Source organism: Euprymna scolopes, chromosome 11 (genome assembly GCF_053919585.1).
Source record: "Euprymna scolopes isolate OS-2025 chromosome 11, ASM5391958v1, whole genome shotgun sequence".
Taxonomy (NCBI): Eukaryota; Metazoa; Mollusca; class Cephalopoda; order Sepiida; family Sepiolidae; genus Euprymna; species Euprymna scolopes.
Window position 1 is genome coordinate 19,158,777 of NC_136492.1, and position 21,973 is coordinate 19,180,749.

General features: G+C 27.2%; 1 protein-coding gene across 3 annotated transcripts in view; it reads left to right on the forward strand.

Moving 5' to 3' along the window:
* Positions 1–21,973, forward strand: part of LOC145287787 (cyclin-C-like) — a 125,356-nt gene that overhangs the window by 76,964 nt on the left and 26,419 nt on the right. The window contains exons 11-12 of one of the 3 annotated variants that reach the window (XM_080135614.1): positions 6,938–6,995; positions 13,561–14,143. The exons of 1 other annotated variant lie outside the window; for it this stretch is intronic. In XM_080135614.1, the coding sequence (XP_079991740.1) occupies positions 6,938–6,971 (34 nt within the window). In that variant the 3' untranslated portion in view covers positions 6,972–6,995; positions 13,561–14,143. Of the gene's footprint in view, positions 1–6,937; positions 6,996–13,560; positions 14,144–21,973 lie in introns of those variants that run through there. One more of the 3 variants, XM_080135613.1, reaches the window with a different exon arrangement.

The window sequence follows — 21,973 nt, forward strand, 5'->3', positions numbered from 1 at the left end:
GATTAATATATATATATATATATATTGATTTGTGATTATTATATATATATATATATATATTGATTTGTGATTAAAATATATATATATATTGATTTGTGATTAAAATATATATATATATTGATTTGTGATTAAAATATATATATATATATTGATTTGTGATTAAAATATATATATATATATGATTTGTGATTAAAATATATATATATATATTGATTTGTGATTTATATATATATATATATGTATATATATTGATTTGTGATTAATATATATATGTATATATATTGATTTGTGATTAATATATATATGTATACATATTGATTTGTGATTTATATATATATTTTGATTTTTATATACAAATATATATATTGATTTATATATATATATAGAGAGAGAGAGATTTGTGATTAATATATATATATAGATTTGTGATTAATATATATATATATATATATATATATATAGATTTGTGATTAATATATATATATATAGATTTGTGATTAATATATATATAGATTTGTGATTACTATATATATATATATATATATAGATTTGTGATTAATATATAATATATATATAGATTTGTGATTAATATATATATATATATATAGATTTGTGATTAATATATATATATATAGATTTGTGATTAATATATATATATATAGATTTGTGATTAATATATATATATATAGATTTGTGATTAATATATATATATATAGATTTGTGATTAATATATATATATATAGATTTGTGATTAATATATATATATATTGATTTGTGTTTAATATATATATATATATTGATTTGTGTTTAATATATATTATAGAGAGAGAGATTTGTGATTACTATATATATATATTGATTTGTGATTACTATATATATATATTGATTTGTGATTAATATATATATATATATAGATTTGTGATTAATATATATATATATATATAGATTTGTGATTAATATATATATATATATATAGATTTGTGATTAATATATATATATATAGATTTGTGATTAATATATATATATATAGATTTGTGATTAATATATATATATATATAGATTTGTGATTAATATATATATATTGATTTGTGATTAATATATATATATGGATTTGTGATTAATATATATATATATATATATATATATATGGATTTGTGATTAATATATATATATATATATATATAGATTTGTGATTAATATATATATATATAGATTTGTGATTAATATATATATATATATATAGATTTGTGATTGATATATATATATATATATATATAGATTTGTGATTAATATATATATATATATATATATATATAGATTTGTGATTAATATATATATATATATATATATATATATATATATATATATAGATTTGTGATTAATATATATATGTATATATATATATATATATAGATTTGTGATTAATATATATATATATATATATATAGATTTGTAATTAATATATATATATATATAGAGAGAGAGAGATTTGTGATTAATATATATATATATATATATATAGATTTGTGATTAATATATATATATATATATATATATATATATATATAGATTTGTAATTTATATATATATATAGAGAGAGAGAGATTTGTGATTAATATATATATATATATATATAGATTTGTGATTAATATATATATATAGATTTGTGATTAATATATATATATATATATATATATATAGATTTGTGATTAATATATATATATATATAGATGTGTGATTAATATATATATATATAGATTTGTGATTAATATATATATATATAGATTTGTGATTAATATATATATATATAGATTTGTGATTAATATATATATATATATATAGATTTGTGATTAATATATATATTATATAGATTTGTGATTAATATATATATATATAGATTTGTGATTAATATATATATATATAGATTTGTGATTAATATATATATATTGATTTGTGATTAATATATATATATAGATTTGTGATTAATATATATATATATATAGATTTGTGATTAATATATATATAGATTTGTGATTAATATATATATATATAGATTTGTGATTAATATATATATATATATATATATATATATATAGATTTGTGATTAATATATATATATATATATAGATTTGTGATTAATATATATATATATATATAGATTTGTGATTAATATATATATATAGAGAGATTTGTGATTAATATATATATATAGAGAGATTTGTGATTAATATATATATATATATATATAGATTTGTGATTAATATATATATATATATATTTTTAATTAATATATATATATAGATTTGTGATTAATATATATATATATATATATATATATATAGAGATTTGTGATTAATATATATATATATATATAGATTTGTGATTAATATATATATATATATAGATTTGTGATTAATATATATATATATATAGATTTGTGATTAATATATATATGTAGATTTGTGATTAATATATATATATATATATATAGATTTGTGATTAATATATATATATATATATATATAGATTTGTGATTAATATATATATATAGATTTGTGATTAATATATATATATATATAGATTTGTGATTAATATATATATATATATAGATTTGTGATTAATATATATATATATATATATATATATATAGATTTGTGATTAATATATATATATAGATTTGTGATTAATATATATATATAGATTTGTGATTAATATATATATATAGATTTGTGATTAATATATATATAGATTTGTGATTAATATATATATAGATTTGTGATTAATATATATATATAGATTTGTGATTAATATATATATATATAGATTTGTGATTAATATATATATATATAGATTTGTGATTAATATATATATATAGAGATTTGTGATTAATATATATATATATAGATTTGTGATTAATATATATATATTGATTTGTGATTAATATATATATATATATATTGATTTGTGATTAATATATATATATATATTGAATTGTGATTAATATATATATATATATTGAATTGTGATTAATATATATATATATATTGAATTGTGATTAATATATATATATATATTGAATTGTGATTAATATATATATATATATTGAATTGTGATTAATATATATATGTATATTGAATTGTGATTAATATATATATATATATTGAATTGTGATTAATATATATATATATATTGAATTGTGATTAATATATATTATATATATTGAATTGTGATTAATATATATATATATATATTGAATTGTGATTAATATATATATATATATATTAAATTGTGATTAATATATATATATATATATTGAATTGTGATTAATATATATATATATTGAATTGTGATTAATATATATATATATTGAATTGTGATTAATATATATATATATTGAATTGTGATTAATATATATATATATTGAATTGTGATTAATATATATATATATTGAATTGTGATTAATATATATATATATTGAATTGTGATTAATATATATATATATTGAATTGTGATTAATATATATATATATTGAATTGTGATTAATATATATATATATTGAATTGTGATTAATATATATATATATTGAATTGTGATTAATATATATATATATTGAATTGTGATTAATATATATATATATTGCATTGTGATTAATATATATATGTGTATATGTATTGATTTGTAATTAATATATATGTGTATATATATTGATTTGTAATTAATATATATGTGTATATATATTGATTTGTAATTAATATATATGTGTATATATATTGATTTGTAATTAATATATATGTGTATATATATTGATTTGTAATTAATATATATTTGTATATATATTGATTTGTAATTAATATATATGTGTATATATATTGATTTGTAATTAATATATATGTGTATATATATTGATTTGTAATTAATATATATGTGTATATATATTGATTTGTGATTAATATATATATATATATATATATATATATATTGATTTTTGATGATATATATATATATATATATATTGATTTTTTTATTAATATATATATATATTGATTTTTGATGATATATATATATATATATTGATTTTTTTATTAATATATATATATATATTGATTTTTGATTAATATATATATATATATACATGTATATTGATTTGTGATTTATATATATATATATATATATATATATATATACATATTGATTGGTGATTAATATATATATATATTGATTTGTGATTAATATATATATATATATATACACACACATATATATTGATTTGTGATTAATATATACATATATATATATTGATTTGTGATTAATGTATACATATATCTATATATCTATAAAAGTGAACGTGTCTGTCTGTCTGTCTGTGTACATTTCCCTACGCAATAACTCTGTCAATTTTTAGTCTATAGACTCGAAATTTGAAATACCGGGTACTGAGATTTGGGAAAATCGATGTGACGGGTGTCAGCCAGAAATTTGGCTGTTAAGGGGTCAAATTTCAACGATTTGACCTTTAAGAACTCTACCAAACTCCTCCGACAATTTTGGGTCTAGACACTTGAAATTTTAGATATAGGTTCCTTGAACATGGATCTAACTTAATAAAGTGATTTGAGCCCGAAACAATAAATTTTAAGGTGTCATAATAGGGGTCAAAGTTTTAAAAAATTAACCATTTTTTTTGTTTTTTTGCTTTTTTTTGCACAGCATACACCTCCAAACACCCGAGCAACGCCGGGCACCCCTGCTAGTATATATTGATTTGTGATTAATATATACATATATATATATATATATATTTTATGTATTTATATATATATATATATATATATATATATATATATATAGATTGATTTGTGATTTATACATATCAATTTGTATATATATTTATATATCTTGATTTGTGTGAGATATATATATATATATATATATATATATATATATATATATATATAGTTATCGATTAAGAAATGAAAAGCAGAAGATTATCTTAATGTAATCTTTTAATTACACTATGCATTAGAAATGCAAGAAAAGTACCTTGGTAAGAACAACCACCTGTATTTTGATATTGTAGATTTGGAGAAAACTTTTGATATAAAGTTTTAATAAATATTGTTCGGTGGGATTTCTCTATTTGGTAAATGCTCAGAAATCAAATAGCCCCTTTCTGAAGCTAACATTTGAGCTCTGTATGAGATACATAAATATCTTAGTGTTCCATTAAATTTTTCCTTGCCTCTAAAATATTTAGTTAGTGAAGAACGTTAATTTCCCAATCAACTAGTTAACTATGTTATAGTATATTTTTCTTGTGATATTACCAGATTTCAGGACAAGAATTCATCTAGTCCGGTGGAGTGTCCAGCTTAGTGCTGTTAGTAGAGGCAATTTCACTTAGAGAAGATGCACCATTCCTCATTTAAGACAGTGTAAAGTAGCCAAGAGAATTTTATTGATGTTGCAGATACTGTTGTTTTGAATATTTGTCAAGGTTTATTTGTAGGGGGAAAGTATTCTTGTGCCAGGTTATCCTGACAAACCTCTGTACAGAGAGACCCAAGATACTCGAGGACAGGTTTTAGTAGTTGTAGTAGACATTCAGATTCTCTCATATTCAAATTTTGTAAATCCTTTTTTAATCAAGATAATCTTATCTTGATTATAAAAAGGGGAGATAATATTTGAAGTTTGAAGGGGTTTTATCCTTATAAATTATTAGAGATGGGAGCATGTAGATATTTGGTACATAGAGGGTAACAGATTTGAAACCACTTCCATTGTTTCCCCCAGGAAATGTTATACATATTATTCAAATTTCATAAAAATAGGCTATATCTAAACATTTTGGAGGGTTATACTCTCGGGGTGCACTTCCATTGATCTCACAAATAAATTTACTTAATATACTTCTAAATTTTATACAGATTTTATAAGCTTTCTAATCACTTAATATAGATAGATTTCCACAGTATACTGAAAATCTAGACATCAGTGTTGCCAATATATATCAGAGAATAGATCCAATATTTGAAAGACACTCTTCAAGACTGTGGATATCTTTGAAAAATTCAGATGTTCCTGAAATATAATTATCCTTCTAGTTTTAAAATAAGGGAAATGAGTTAAGGAATTCATTATACAAATAAAAACAAGAAACAAACCAAATAATGTGTGCTTGTGCATTACTATCGCGGGAGAACATTTTTGCTTTCAGTTTGAAGACCGTACATCAGGGGAGACAACCGGGAGAATCAAAACTCAACAAATGTAAACAATACAATAACACAAAACAAAACATTTTTCTGAACATTTACTGAATTAAAATAAAGAGGTGTTTTTTTTTTTTATTATTATTATTTTACACAAAGTAAATGAAAGTTAAAATGTACGACTTTTAAAATTTATAAATAATTATGAACAGTTGTTAATTGAATGTGTGTTTTTTTTCTATTGAAGACACTAGTTTAACATTTTAAATTTTAATGCTAAAAAAAACAAAAAAAAAACAGGATCGTTAGAAAAATGGGGACTTTTTTTCAAACACCTTAAATGTTTCGATCATGTGACATGTACAGATTCACTTTTGTTTTATTTCATCATTTGGGTGCAGACCGTATTATGTTAATCTCGGAAAAAATACTCTTTTCATCTTATTGTGTAGATCCGTGAAAACTGATGAAAAAAAAAAACATAGATGAATATGAAAAAAAGGAAGTGAAAAAAAACAAACTTATGAATGTTGATTTTAGTATTATTTGAAAAAAAAAAAATTACAAAAAAAGTCTCTGATCCGAGATTAAAAAGTCAATTAAACCGATTCTTTTCCTACTTGCATTTTATTTCCCTACATGTGCACCCTCCGTTCCCTACCGATCCACCTGTTTGGGAATCTCTCTCCACAATGACACCACCAACACTCTCGGCATTATCACAGGGAGCTTCATCTTGCTGGGAAAATATCCTCTTAAACAATTTAGAGGCCTTCAGTTGAGGTATGAAGAAAATTTTCAAGTTTTTACAAAAAGTAACTTTCATTCAGTCTCTTCCTCAGACAAATTGGAAAAAAAAAAAAGGGCCAAACGATATTTAAATTTTTTTTTTTTTTTTTTTTATTTTGTGAAAATTCTGTGTTGAAGCTTTTTCTGTTCTTGTTTATAAAAAGAAGTTTTTCTACGTTAACGGAAAAGCTAATTATCCGTATCTGTATGTATGGTTTTATGTATAGCTTTAATAGAAATATGAATAAAAATGTTAATACAATGTTTATGCTTTATTATCCGTTGTTTTTAGAAACATTTTAAGAATTTTATATTTGCTGTCTATTTATGTCTCTTGGTGCATCTAATCTATTAATCTTATTTCAGTTCTTCCTAAAAATATTTTTAAAATAAAAAATATGTGCATATATATTATTATTTTATGTGTATATTTTCAGTATTTACTTTGACAGTGCTTGATATGTAAGTACAGCTAGGTAATAAGTTTTGAAAATATATATAGCAATCAAGCTACACAGGATTTTTTGCATTTCATCCTCATGAGGACTTGTCAGGCTATCGCATGGAATATATATATTCCATGCAATAGATCTATGTTCTATATTCATTTTGATAGTGCTTAATACGTAAGTAGAGCTCGGCAGTAAGTTTTGAAAATATATCTGTGGTAATCAAGCTACATAGAATTTTCTGCGTTTCATCCCTGTGAGGATTTGTTAGCCTAATGAATTCTCATGAGAATGAAGTGCAAAAAATTCTGTGTAGCTTAAATGCCATATATATTTTTAAAAATTATATATACATGATGAAAACTATGGAAATAATATTCTGTGATGAAAAAAAAAAAAAAAATTGTATATTCATCAATGTTTCGTTTTAAGATTTTCTCAAGATCATTTGAAGAAATATGCAAGTACAATATTTGAAAACAGACCACATATTTTCAAATGCTTTACTGTGTGTGATTTTAAATCAATTCTATTGGAATAAATAAATACAAAATGTTCATGAATATATAATCTTGACTTTTTTTTTTTTTATTTCGTTAAATATGACAGACAATTTATGTTTGCATATTTTTGTTCTGATCCTTTCTATTTTTTGTTTCATTTTACTTCAGCCAAAGTTCTCAGAAATCAAAGGGCCTCCTTCCTAGAGGCTAACCATTGATCTCTTTATGAGATGCATAGATATTTGAATATTCCATTAAAGTTCTTCTTTACATCTCAAATACAGAGTTAGTAAAGAAATTGACAAGATAATTTTCCTCTCCCCAATTGGTCATTTATATATGTTGCAGTATATCTTTCTTGTGATCTCTTGGTCTTCACAGCAGGGTTTTTTTTTTTTTTTTTTGTTTTTTTTTGTAGTTTTGACGAATTTGTGAATATGAGAATTATAAATAGGGCTATGACAACAGAATATTCTTATCATTGTTTTGACTCTCGAGTATATATCCGACACAGTTAATCAACTGAGAACCACATCACTCTATATAAACGCATATGAGATATCAAAGATATCACACTTGAGAATCAAAACAATGAAAAGAATATGCTGTTGTCATAGCCCTAGTTATAAATGATGCAGGGTTTCTGAAGGCAGGAACTGATGGAGACAATTCATTTCATCCTTCAGCAATTCTGAGTATAAAAAAGTTTACGAAAATCATGACAGCTGCTATGCTGTTTGTTGATTTCTTTTAATTTTTTTTTTCTTTATTTTTATTTTTTTAATTTTTTATTTATTTTTTTATTTTTTATTTTTTACTCTTGTTCACCTCAAACAAGGTATATTGTCACTAAGCTATAAGGGGCTACTACTTGGGACCATGTCTACAGGGGACTGTGAGGAGATGAACAGGATGTCTGTTCACATTGAATTTAAACTTCTGCATGTTAGTACAATCAGGATAGCAAGAAACAGGAAGGGAATTCCAAAGTCTAACAGTCCAAGGGAAGAAACTATTATAGTAGAAAAATTTCCAACATCTAGGAATCTCTACCGTGAAGGGGTGGGATTTTGCTGCTAGACGTTTTTTGGTATGTTTATGTATGTTAGACACACAGGGTTAAAAAAGTCACTCATGTCATGGTCACTGTTGGCGAGATGTTTAACTTTGTGGGTGTTTATCAAATCAATTGCTTAATTTCAGAAGTTGAATTAATACAAGAAAAGAGTCTAATTGAGGGTATGCACTTCATTGCATGTCTCTTAATGGTTTTCAGGTGGTCCATGTTCTGATGAAGATGAGAGGTTCTTGTCCAGAATTCCTCCTAAGAAAAATAAGATAAAATCTGTATGATGTACCTACTGTGACAAAACGAAAATATCATCTTCTAAAAATCATGTAAATTGATCAAGTAGTTTTTTAATTAAGTAAATTATTTTAAAACTATTTCATGGGAATTTGTAGGCATTACAACATAAATCTAGTCAGTATGAATGATTGCTGAGTTATCTCCCCTTTTTTTAGATATTTTTTTCAAAATGAAGGGTGAGGCGATCACTTATTGGATACTCATAAAAGTTGATTTTTTTATTTATAAATAAAACTACTTGATTAATTTGATTTTTGGAATATGATGCTTTCATTTGGTCATGGCTGCATACATCATAGTTTTTTTTTTTTTTTTTTATAATTTTGTTTTATTATGTAGGGAGAATTCTGAACAGAAATCAGATAGAGGTTCCAGACTAATAATGCAAATTTTAAGTGTGATAAGATTATCAAGGAATTATTTGTATTTCTGTCAATAAATAATGTTAACTACACTTATTCGAAAATATCAGCGAAAAAAGTGACCCTTCCCTGTAGAAAAATGCCTAGTTGAGAGTGAAGGAATTAATGTTTTTAGCAAATTTTTTTAATATTTGTCTGAAAGGTCGAGCTTCCAAACGATACCAATCTCGTACAGATCTGTTGCCTTTGTCGAAAGTTTTAGGCATACATACATACATACATTTAAACAGACAGGTAAGATTTATATTATAGATGACTCATCAAATCTACAAAAATCCCCCACCCCCATAATAGGGGCATATCTTATGTTATAACCAGAACTTGTCAAGCATATTTAGTTAACCATATGCATTTAGCATCTATATGGGTACACATGATGTCCAATGGAATTACTGGTACATTCAAAGATGATAACCGATTTGTGTGCGAGAAGTTTGAAACAATAGCAATGGATGAGAACTCTGGTATGGAGGAAAGTATATTTGAATGGTGAAGCTGTTGAATTTATCAAAAAGTTTTGTTATCTTGCTGAAGGATAAGTAATGTTACAACTTTCTCCCTCCGAGTCTTGGGCCTAGATTGACTGGAAAACAGAACTTGCTTACCGGAAATGACATCAGGAATAGTCCATCAAAATCTATAGGGGTGCCACCCCAACTAACCAACAGAGTATTACCATTGTCAGTCAAGAAATGTGTCTGCAGTGTGATGTGTAGAAGTGAAGTATGGCCTGTAGGAATGAAAGTGTTTTTGTGGAATGAACTGGATTCGAACTTGGTACACCCTGGTTGTGTTGTTAACCATTTAGACTCCATCATCTCCTGGTGGCATTCAATGGACCATATAATAATTTTTTCCAAATTTTTTTATGGCATCACATCTGGTAATGATTTTCCTCTTTTTTAAAAACAAAAAGGAAAAATCTTTACTGAATTCTTTGACCCTGTCGGTGGGGCATTAGAATACACCAACTGCCCCCCCTCCAGAGGGTAAAAGTCCCTCAATGGGGGTCCTGGATATGACCTTAAACTATATCCAGCGGTGAGGCCCCAGCTTGCGGGCTTTGGGGAGTGTGGAGCCACCCTTTAATTACCATTGCTCCCAGGTCCACTCTGACCTGGAGTGGTAGTACCTGTTAGGGTTCCAACTATGGGTTAAATAGAAACCGACTTGAAAACAACAAATATATTCTATTAAAAATTTTTTCTTCAAAATCTTTGGATTCGGCATTAAATAACCCAAAAAGAGTTGATATGCCGTAAAACAAAAACAACCAACCAACTGAATGCTTTATTAATTAATTTATTAATATGCCCACGAATGTTTAATAAAGATGCTTGTTAATCAGTCAGTTGGTTTATGATGATTTAATTTGAAATCGCATTTTCATTGCTACACATGCAGATTGAGTATCACCATCATTTAATTTTTAAATGTGTGTGTGTGCATATATAAATCAATACAAAAAAAATTAATAAATGTTTATAACTTTTCTGTATTTGTTTATGTGTGGTAATACTAAATATCTTTAAAAAAAAAATTTTTATAACAAAGAAATGTTCAACCATTCCTACAAATCAATAAATAAGAAATAGAAAGAAGATATAAACATTAATATATTTTTATGATTCATATATATATATATATATACTCGGGTTTTTTTATATTCAAAAGTAATGGACTAATGAATTCAACGAGGTTGTTAGATAGTGCTCAATAAAAAGAGCTGATAATACTTGTTTATTGTTATATAAACTTGCTCACATCCCGCTGCTACAAATAGCCACTTGTTTCTTGAAACAAGTGGCTATTTGTAGCAGCGGGATGTGAGCATGTTTATATAACAATAAACAAGTATATATATGTATATATATATATATATATATATATATATATATATATATATATATATCTCACAAGGTATACATGTGATTGCAATTTGGTGTGTGCGTTTTTCTTACATCTTTAAATGACTGCTATTCCAGGCAACAACCCCTTTGTCTTGGCAGGTGTGATTATTAATTAAAACATTAAAATAAAGCAATGTCATTGCCAATGACTGTGATGTTCATAAGCTTGACCTGTAATTGATTGTGAGTTTTCTTGTTTGCAAATAAAAATGTGTGTAAATAACATGTTGCATAATGGAGATTATTAGGGCTATGAAAGCAGCATATTCTTTTCATTGTTTTGACTCTCGAGTATATATCCAACAGTTTTTTTTTTTTTATAACATAGGCATCACCACTTATCAAGGCCCAAAGACCACTCAAGGATAAGAGTTAAGAGTGTACAGTAGTCAGTTGGACAATATAGTAATCGTTAGTAATGGAGATTCGGTAAATTTGTTAACTGAAGTGGAACAGCTCATCAAGAACTTGTTTACGTTGGACTTGAAGACAATCAGATTGTCATCAGCTGGAAAGCAGGAAAACGGAAGACAGTTCCACATGCGTGCAGTTCTAAGAAAGAAACTTTGTTCATGAAATCTACGTTTAGGTTTAGGCATAGATAGAGTGGGGGGAATTATTTAATCAACCGAGAACCACATCACTCCACAGGAATCCATATATCAATGGATATATACCTGAGAATCAAGACAAGGAAAAGAATATGCTGTTGTCATATATATATATATATATATATATATATATTTTAATTTTAACAGAAAGTCAGAAAAACATCGGTACTTTCAGTTTCAAATCCAATATAAGGGAATTAGTTTATGGTTGAAAAATATTGAATTCTCTTCAGCTTCTGTTTATCTGTTCTCACCAGAAAAACCGATGGTACTAATTTTTTTTCTTTATAATCGAGCACTTTTCTGGGGTTCGTTCCCATTAGCATTACGCAGTTATATATATACTAGCAGATGAACCTGGTGTTGCCTGGTATTAAACGTAATGTTAAATTCCTTTTAAAAGATATGAAGTAAACAAAAACACGGAAATTAACTGAGACATGTGCATATAAGTATTGTTTTGTTTTTTTTAAACACGTGTACTTAGAAAAATAAAACACTCAGGCTGAAATCGAAATGAAAACCCAAAGATAGTGAGTCAAGTATTATAACCAGTAGGCCAACATGCTATGATCATTATAAAGTGTTTTCAAACCTACTTATTATTAATATATGAGCGATTTGTGCATGCGCAGTTGTGAAACAGTTGTCAAACAAATAAAAATCTGATGACTTCCAAGTACCAATTTTTTAATTTTAACCCCTTAGCAGCCCTTTTTTTTTTTTTTTTTTTTTTTCAAATAAAAACCTTTGAAAAGTTTTCCACAGGAATTAATACCTTTATATACCAAATTTCAAGTCCGTAGATCAAAAATTTGTTGAGTATATTGGTTAAGAAGTGTCCTCACACACACATTCTCACTTTTCTAGATATATAGATTATTAATTTTTAAAGAACTGAAGTGAGAAAACTTGTTATAATTGCACACAATAGTCCCCCTTTAATGTTTCATTTAGTAAAGGAAAATGTTTCCACTCAAAAAGTTTTCTCGGCTGAAATAAATATTGGTATAAAAACAAAAAGAAACAATTGAAAGGGGGAGGGTTAAAAAAAATCGGCTAGTCTGAATCAAATATTAATACACTCTAAGGATTGTTTTTTGGGTTACACTATTAAAAATCCGATGAAATAACTTAATATGTTAGGGGTTTTTTTTTTCTTTGTATTTTTTTTTTTTCTTTACAGTTGAAGAGACGGGGAAGAGGGAGGAGTTTGCTGAGATAATATTGAATTTAAATGATCTGATTTTTATAGTATATATTTATTTATTTATTTTTTTATTTTTTGCCCACAGGCCAACATTACCCGGACCAAATAGTCAAGAGAACAATCAATCTAATCAGCCGTCCCAACAGCACTCCAATTCATCAGTACAGTGACCACGGCTACTTCTGTGATCGGAGCACACTTGAAGCGAGATAGAAACAAACAAAAAAAAAAAATGATTGATGTTCCTTTTTTTTTTTTTCCTTATAAAGAACATTGTGTGTGCATGTTGTTCTTTCCGCTCATCCTTCGTATTCATCATCGTCCTTATCATTGCATCGAGGTGCTGAGAACACACCGCACGTTAGAACCGGGATCAAAAATGGCACAGATTCTTTCGGATCATCATCATGTATTTGGAGATTTTATTACTTCCCTACCGAAGCGAATTTACACGTGCGTCTTTAACGACCGTTTACTTCAGAGTTTTATAAAAGATGGTCTTCTTTCTCTTTTCGCCTGTTTTAATAGAAACCTTTTCTGAAACGTCTCAGTTAGCACTGTATTGCCAAAATTGGAACTCTGGGGACATTATCTTGCTTGTCACTATGCACATTTTTGATGCTTGCCCAGACCCCCTACCCCGCCCATATGAAAAAAAAGAAGAAAAATCAGTACGATGTTGCATATCTGTAACAAAACAAAAAATATATTCCAAAAATTATATAAATTGATAAAGTAGTGTTTTTTTTTTTTTTTTTTTTTTTATGAGGAAGCGAGAGCGGTGTATCTTGCTCTACCATCTTGAATAAACAAGGGAGATAACCTTAATTCGAATTTAGGAATTTTTGTTTGTTTTCAGCCTTGCAATGGCTACGATGTACCATTTAATTATTTAAAACCGTTAAAAAAAAAAAAAAAATTATTTAACAGATATATATTAAAAAAAAAATTTATCAGTTTACGCGATTTTTAGAATATAATCTTTTCATTTTGCGACAGGTACAACATGTATGATAAAGATTTTTTTTGTATTTTTTGTTTTTAATATAGAAGGAATTCACCTAAACTTTAATTCAAACCATCCATAAAAAAATCCAAAATGGGTTCTTGCATACAACAAGGGTTCTTTTACATTATTGAATGTTTTTCGTTAAAATTCTGACAATGGTATCTTGCTTGTCACTACACACTTTTCATCTGTACATGAATATTTTAATAGGCTTAAAAAGTTGGTGCAAGTCCAGAATTCCCCCAACAAAAATAAAGAAAAATCTGTATCATGTACATACCGGGAACAAAACAGAAATATTATTCCAAAAATCAAGTAGTCTTATTTTTATAAAAAAAAAATTATTTTTCAATGATTAATGGAAATTCTACAAATTGCAACAAAACTTCTAGCTAGTTAGGATTAATGTTTAGTTATCTCCCTTGTTTCTTGATTATTTTCTAGACAGTCGATCCTTTCTTACTAATTTTGTTTTTTTTTAGTTACAAATAAAACTAGATTAATTTACGTGAATTTTGGATTATGATATTTTCGTTCCATTACAGGTATGTACATCGTACAGATTTTTCCTTATTTTTGGTTTTTAATATAGGGAGAGTTCTGGACAAAAACCACACTTTTAAATTTTTATATGAATGTTTTCGATGATGGGAGGAGGCAAATGAAACGTTCTGTTGTTTCCAGGAGATGCGACATAATGTCAAGCAAAGTCTTGAAAACTCAGCACACTAGAAGAGGTGCACACTTTGGCCTGAAAAAAATGTCTGGTATTTCCCGGTAGGGATTCCTCAGGCAATTAGCAATAAACTAACTCCTTCTCAAAAAGAGAATGTAACACTTGAAAGGATAAACTGAACAATATCATATCTCGAACTTGCTTTTGTCAGGACTGATTGTTGCAGACGTTCCATCGATTTGACGAATAACACATACTCAAGCTGTGCCAGGTACATCCCAATAGAGTTTCATAAATAGTTGGAAATTCCAAATATTTATGAGATTCTCTTGCAATATAATAGACTCCTCTTTCTCCCTATCCATCTCTCTCTCGCTTTCTCTATTCCTCCCTCTATCCCTTCCTCTCTCTCCTTCCTTCCATCCCCCTCTCTCTCTCTCCTTCCTTCCATCCCCATCTCTCTCTCTCCTTCCTTCCATCTCTCTCTCTCTCCTTCCTTCCATCTCTCTCTCTCTCCTTCCTTCCATCCCCCTCTCTCTCTCCCTCCTTCCTTCCATCCCCCTCTCTCTCTCTCCCTCCTTCCTTCCATCCCCCTCTCTCTCTCTCCCTCCTTCCTTCCATCCCCCTCTCTCCCTCCTTCCTTCCATCCCCCTCTCTCCCTCCTTCCTTCCATCCCCCTCTCTCCCTCCTTCCTTCCATCCCCCTCTCTCCCTCTTTCCTTCCATCCCCCTCTCTCCCTCCTTCCTTCCATCCCCCTCTCTCCCTCCTTCCTTCCATCCCCCTCTCTCCCTCCTTCCTTCCATCCCCCTCTCTCCCTCCTTCCTTCCATCCCCCTCTCTCTCTCCTTCCTTCCATCCCCCTCTCTCTCTCTTATCCTCTCTCTCTCTTATCCTCCATCTCTCTTTCACTCTCCTTCTCTCTCATTTATTTGCATAATTCCATTCCTCTCACTACTTATCATTTACTCTTTATTTGTATCATTTGTCTTTCCACCATTTAAAATATTCATGTACAGCAACAAGCAAAATAACATGGCCACAGTTTTAATGATAAACAATCAGCAATTTAATAAGATAAGTAAGCGCCCCTGTCATATGCAAGAAACCACTTTAGATTTTTTTATAATGAATGGCTTGAATAAAATTTTTACATGAAGAAGTATCTGGACTTTATTCATCTTAAAACTAAGCCTTTTCTTCTGGCAGTCCCTTCCAATCAAGTTATAACCCTACATCAGGAAGTAATAAAAAGGCCGAAGGTTGATCACCTACTCATGGCCAATATTTATATTTCACTTTCTTGTATTTCCTATTGAACATTTTTTTTTTTTGTTAGACAAATAGGTAAAGCAGAATAATTTCTTTTGAATTAATTTCCCAATTTCTTTTAAAATCGTTTATGTTGCTAATACTAACATTTCGCAGAATTAGTTTTCTAACTATTACTACTGTAGGGTTTGACGTCTTCTGTTCCCAGATGCTGTAGTTGGATGCCTGCTGGTCGTGTTACCTTGTTGATGGCTGTTCTACAAGCATTATGATCATTGGCCAGATGCTCTGTGATGTGAGTATGGAGGTCAGCCTTATGTTGTTCAGTCATCGCTTCTTTGGCTGGTCGCGGTATATGTCTCTGACATCAAACAACAACATTCTGTATTGTCAAAGGTTCTCATCCATTCTCTTCGCATACCCAAACCATCTCAATCTTCCATACCTCAGGAAAACTTCCAAAAGAAGGGATGCCAAGATGTTCTTTCAGATTGGCGATGCGCCTCATATCTATAATTTTTAAAAAGTAGATCCATCTGACCATGGCGTTGCCATTTCACACAAGCCTGTTCATATCCTTAGCAGTGACAGCTCAAGTTTCGGTGACATGAAGCATTGAAGTTATTCAACTAGTTTCCACAAAATCAAACTCTACAACTTTACCATTTATGAATTTGTTTTTGTTTTTTTTTTTTTCTATTTTTTGTTAATTATTGTGACATATTTCTTTGAAAAAAGAAAAATTATCCAGAATTTTTAATTTTTCTGTTTAATCCATATCTCTGCATAAAAAGACCATAAAAAATGTTTTTATTTTTCTCTGTAATTTTTGTTTTAATGTTCACATAACCGTATAACTCCTTGTACAGCCACATAATTTGGAAATGTATTTTGATTTTCATCATATTCAAGTAGATGACAGAATGATTGTTTCTTTTTCGTTTAGTTAACAATACGCTTTTTTTTTTTTTTTTTTAAACCATTTCTCTGAACCTACATAAGTCGATTGTTGCTCTTTTTTTATTTTTATATCAAAGGGATTACCCAATAACATATCTTGCATTTCTATAAATATGAATAAGCATTGTTTGTAAAATGATTAAAATCGGGCACAATTAAGGAGAAACAACCAGCAGAACGAGAATCTGTTCACTATAAATTCATGAACTCATATTTAATCATAGTTGAAATATTTGCTGTGTCACTGACTTAAATTATTTGCTTTGCAAGAAATATTTGATGCTAGACCATAACCCCGCATCTCCAAGAAAAGCAAAAAGTAACAATCTATATTATGTACATACCTGTGATGGAAAGAAAATATCGTATACCAAAATTCATGTATTTCTCTTTCCTGCAACGTCTTTCTCACAGAAGAGACATTGCGAGCATGTCTCTGTTTTATCGTTATTTTCATGGCAAGTGCTCGTCCTAGCTCCAATCTATGATCCCCCCCTCGCCAAACTTTCACAAGAAACACTCGTCTAGCTGAAAACATTATCAATAATTTTCCCCACTCTTTATCCGTGCCTAAACCTAAATGTAGATTCCATGAACAAAGCTTCTTTCTAAGAACTGCACATCTGTGGAACTCTTCCGTTTACCTGCTTTCCAGCTGACTACAATATGGCCATCTTCAAGTCCAATGTAAGCAAGTTCTTGATGAGCCGTTCCCCTTAAGTAATCCAATTTAGCAAATTTACACTTCTAACAATTACTGATATTGTCCCTTTGACTAATGTACACTCTTTAACCATATCCTCGAGTGGCCTCTGGGCCTTGATAAGTGGTGATTCCTTTGTAAAAAAAAAAAAAAAAATTGATCAAGTATTTTACTTTTATAAAGAAAATCATTTTTAAGTGAATTTAAGCATTTCCAGTACCTCACCGTCACTCCATGTTATGAATGGCTTTCTAGAACCTTGCAAAAGTTTGAATTATTTGGCATTATCTCCCTTGTCTTACAAAGTGGTATCGATAATTGCTTAGCCGTAAATATATATATATATATTTTTTTTTTAATAAAAATACTCTATCAATTCACAATATATTTGGTGTACGATATTTTCTTTCTGTCATGAGTATGTACACCATAAAGATATTTTTTTATTTTTGGTACTTTTTGTTTTTCATTGGGGAGGTGGGCTATGGATGTGCTCCAAATATTTTTGTTAAAAGCACGATCGAAACTTGCGTCTGCCATTGTATTCTTTGAAACTATTTTGCTAACATTCCTATCAGAATTTCGGTTCAAACCAAATAATATCTATGAAAAAAGTAAAGTAAGAATATCAAGAAATCATATAGAATTAACTTCTGATAAGAGGAATATTTCTTTTGGTCACTGTCTTTAAACTGATATTTTCTTCATTTTTCGTTATCTTTTGGAATCATTTGTTATTTTAAAGTTCTCTCCCTTGAATTCTGTGAAGTTCTAGCATTTCGAATCACTTTATTTGATTGAGAGTAATAGTGACAAAAAAGACATTTTTTTTTTTTTTATGGGGAGAAAGATGGAATCAATTCACACTCCTAAATTTGTATTTTAAAAAAATTTTTTTTTTTTCAATTTATTTTGTTCTTCTAAATTTATTACAGCTAAGGAAATAACTAGAAAAGATAATCAATTATTATAAAAAGTGTACCCACTCTCCGGGTCTCTGATTTTGACTTTGAAATATTTTAAATATTTTCTTGTCTTTCATTATAATACCGGGATCTTTTATTTCTTTGAACTGTGTGAAATGTTTTTGTTTTATGTAATTGAATACTTATCTAGCAATTGAACAATATCTTATAATCAGCTTTTATATATATATATATATATATATATATATATATATATATATATATATATAGGTTAATTATTTATTTGAGATATTACTCAGTTTGTATATATCAATCGTAATTGATTAAACAATTTTTTCCTAAATAAAGTCTTTTATATTAAAAAAATTCTTTATATAAATTTGGAAACAATCTAAACTCAGTAAATGCCTTTTTTGGGGTTCCAGAGCATATATAGTGTAATATAATAATTCTCCAAGTTCCAAATATAAAGTTTTCTCAGTTGGGCATTTATTACCTTTTCAAAAAGCAACCATTACAATATTGTTTCGTATTGCAACTAACAAGACTACAAAATTGTCTTTGCTGCAATTTTTAGTCACGTACTCATCAGATGTTCACCTTAAAAAACTTAGGAATAAACACCATTTTGAACAACTTACATGGTTCATGCAACCAATACACTGCCGTTTTTTCTTGTTACGAAGATTACGATCCTCTATCGCGCTCTCTCTCTATATATATATTCTATATATATATATATATATATATGCACAGACACACACCATTAGTTATCATTCCAAATGGCAAAAGATGGAATCAGTTCAAACTAATAAATTTTTATTAATATTTTTTATTTTGTTATTCTAAACTTTTTTTTTTTAGGTAGACATTTAAATTTTCATTATATATCTTACACGTGTTTCATTGGATAGTGAAAGTTATTTTGTGAACTTTTTCTATCCAATGAAATTATCAAAAAAGACGAAGAAAAAACTAATAAAAATTTGAGTGAATTGATTCCATAATTTGGCTTTTGAAATTATAACTGGTGATATAAATGCTCTGAAGGTGGGAATTCACTTCCATTGAGCTTAATATTTATTAAAATTTGAAATACAATTTTATGGAATTTATACCTCAGGAGTAAAGTTATCATAATCCTAAGAAATATATATATATATATATATATATATATATATATACACACACACACACATGAGCAGGGATATGTTTTCGTTTTTTTTTTTTTTTTTTATTAATTCCTTATTTTTTAATAAGAAAATGCAGATTGCTAAAACTTTATTTTTTCATTGTTATTTGGTTGGATTTTATTATCTTTATCTCTCATCCTTTTTATTTCCTTCTCTTTTCCTCTTTGTCTTCCTCTTCACATCTTGTTCTTGTCTCCCTTTTCCCCTCTTATGACAATTTTCTTTGATAATGTTAATTTTGTTGTGGAAACGATTCCTGAAGAGGATAGGGGAATTAGATGACTTTTGTTTCATCAAAGAATGACTTCCTGTCTCTTTCCTGACATGCATGCTCAATATCTTTTAATTTTTACTTTATTAATTGAAATTAGTTGGAGTTTTTTAAAAAAAAATTTTTTATAACATTGTTCCCTTCACACACACACACACTCCCACCTCCGATTGGCAAATACATTTGATTAAAGATAATGAACAAAAATATCTGCAAAAGTCTCACATGTCTGCACAAGCAAGTTTTTGTTGGAACTATGTCATAAGTATTCGCTGATGGGTTTCCCCCATGTATCTATGATGAAACAAAAAAATAGATCATGTAGTTTTATTTTTATAAAGAAAATCATTTTAAAGCGATTAACGGGAATTCTTAGCCCACATCTTTCCCATGTTTTCTAAGATCTATCAAGTTTGAATTATTTGGAATTATCTCCCTTGTCATGCAAAATGGTGTTGAGAGATTATCTAGTTGTAAAATTTGATTTTCTTTTAAAATAAAACTACTTGATCAATTTACATGATTTTAGGTGTATGATATTTTCTTTTCATCTCCAGTGCGTACAACAAAGATTTTTATTTATTTTTGGTAATGTTGTTGTTTCATGAAGCGGGAGAGGGGGGGGGGGTATGTACTTGCACCAAAGCTTTATTCGTGCAAACATATGAATGACTTATTTGATGACACTCTTCACATTCGGACCTCAGTGTGTGGGGCAAGTCAAAATTATATATATGTGTGTGTATATATATATATATATATATATATATATATATATATATATATATATAGTAATGAAATCAAAAGGATGTAGTGTTACTTCAATCTAATACAAATACCAGTATTTATATATATATAATTTAATCCCAACCGAATAAAATAGCTCAATATGCAATAGAGAGTAGAGCTTATTATAAGAGAAAGAAAATAAAACTTTAAGTTGAAATTTATAATCCAAATTTAGTGTTCAACTGAATACTCCAAAAAAACAATTTACAAAGTCCTTATTCCGCAGAGTTTCAAAGAATGCTATTCTTGCCATTCTCATCAGAGGATATAAAGAAATCAGCAAATTATATTTGTAGCAATGCTAGAATTTGCTAGTTATGGCATTAAGTGAAACCGCAATTTATTGTAGTCATAAATTGACAAGAAAAACAAGTGAAAAAATGTTGGATATGTAAAAAAAAAAGAAAAAATTAAAGACAAACTGCACATAATATTTATATATGTAAATTTCAACTTTTAATTTTCTTTCTCTTTTATTTATATATATATATATATATATATATATATATATATATATATACTTCGATTATAAAATATATACATATAATTTATATAAAAGAAACTTTCCAATTGGTACAGTTAAGCTCAATGAAAACAATTTTACACTTTCAGAGCATATGCCAGTAGTGAGCATTCCAGTGGACTTAAAAACTATTTCGACTATCTCTTCAATATATTTTTTTTAATAAGTAAATTTTTTTTA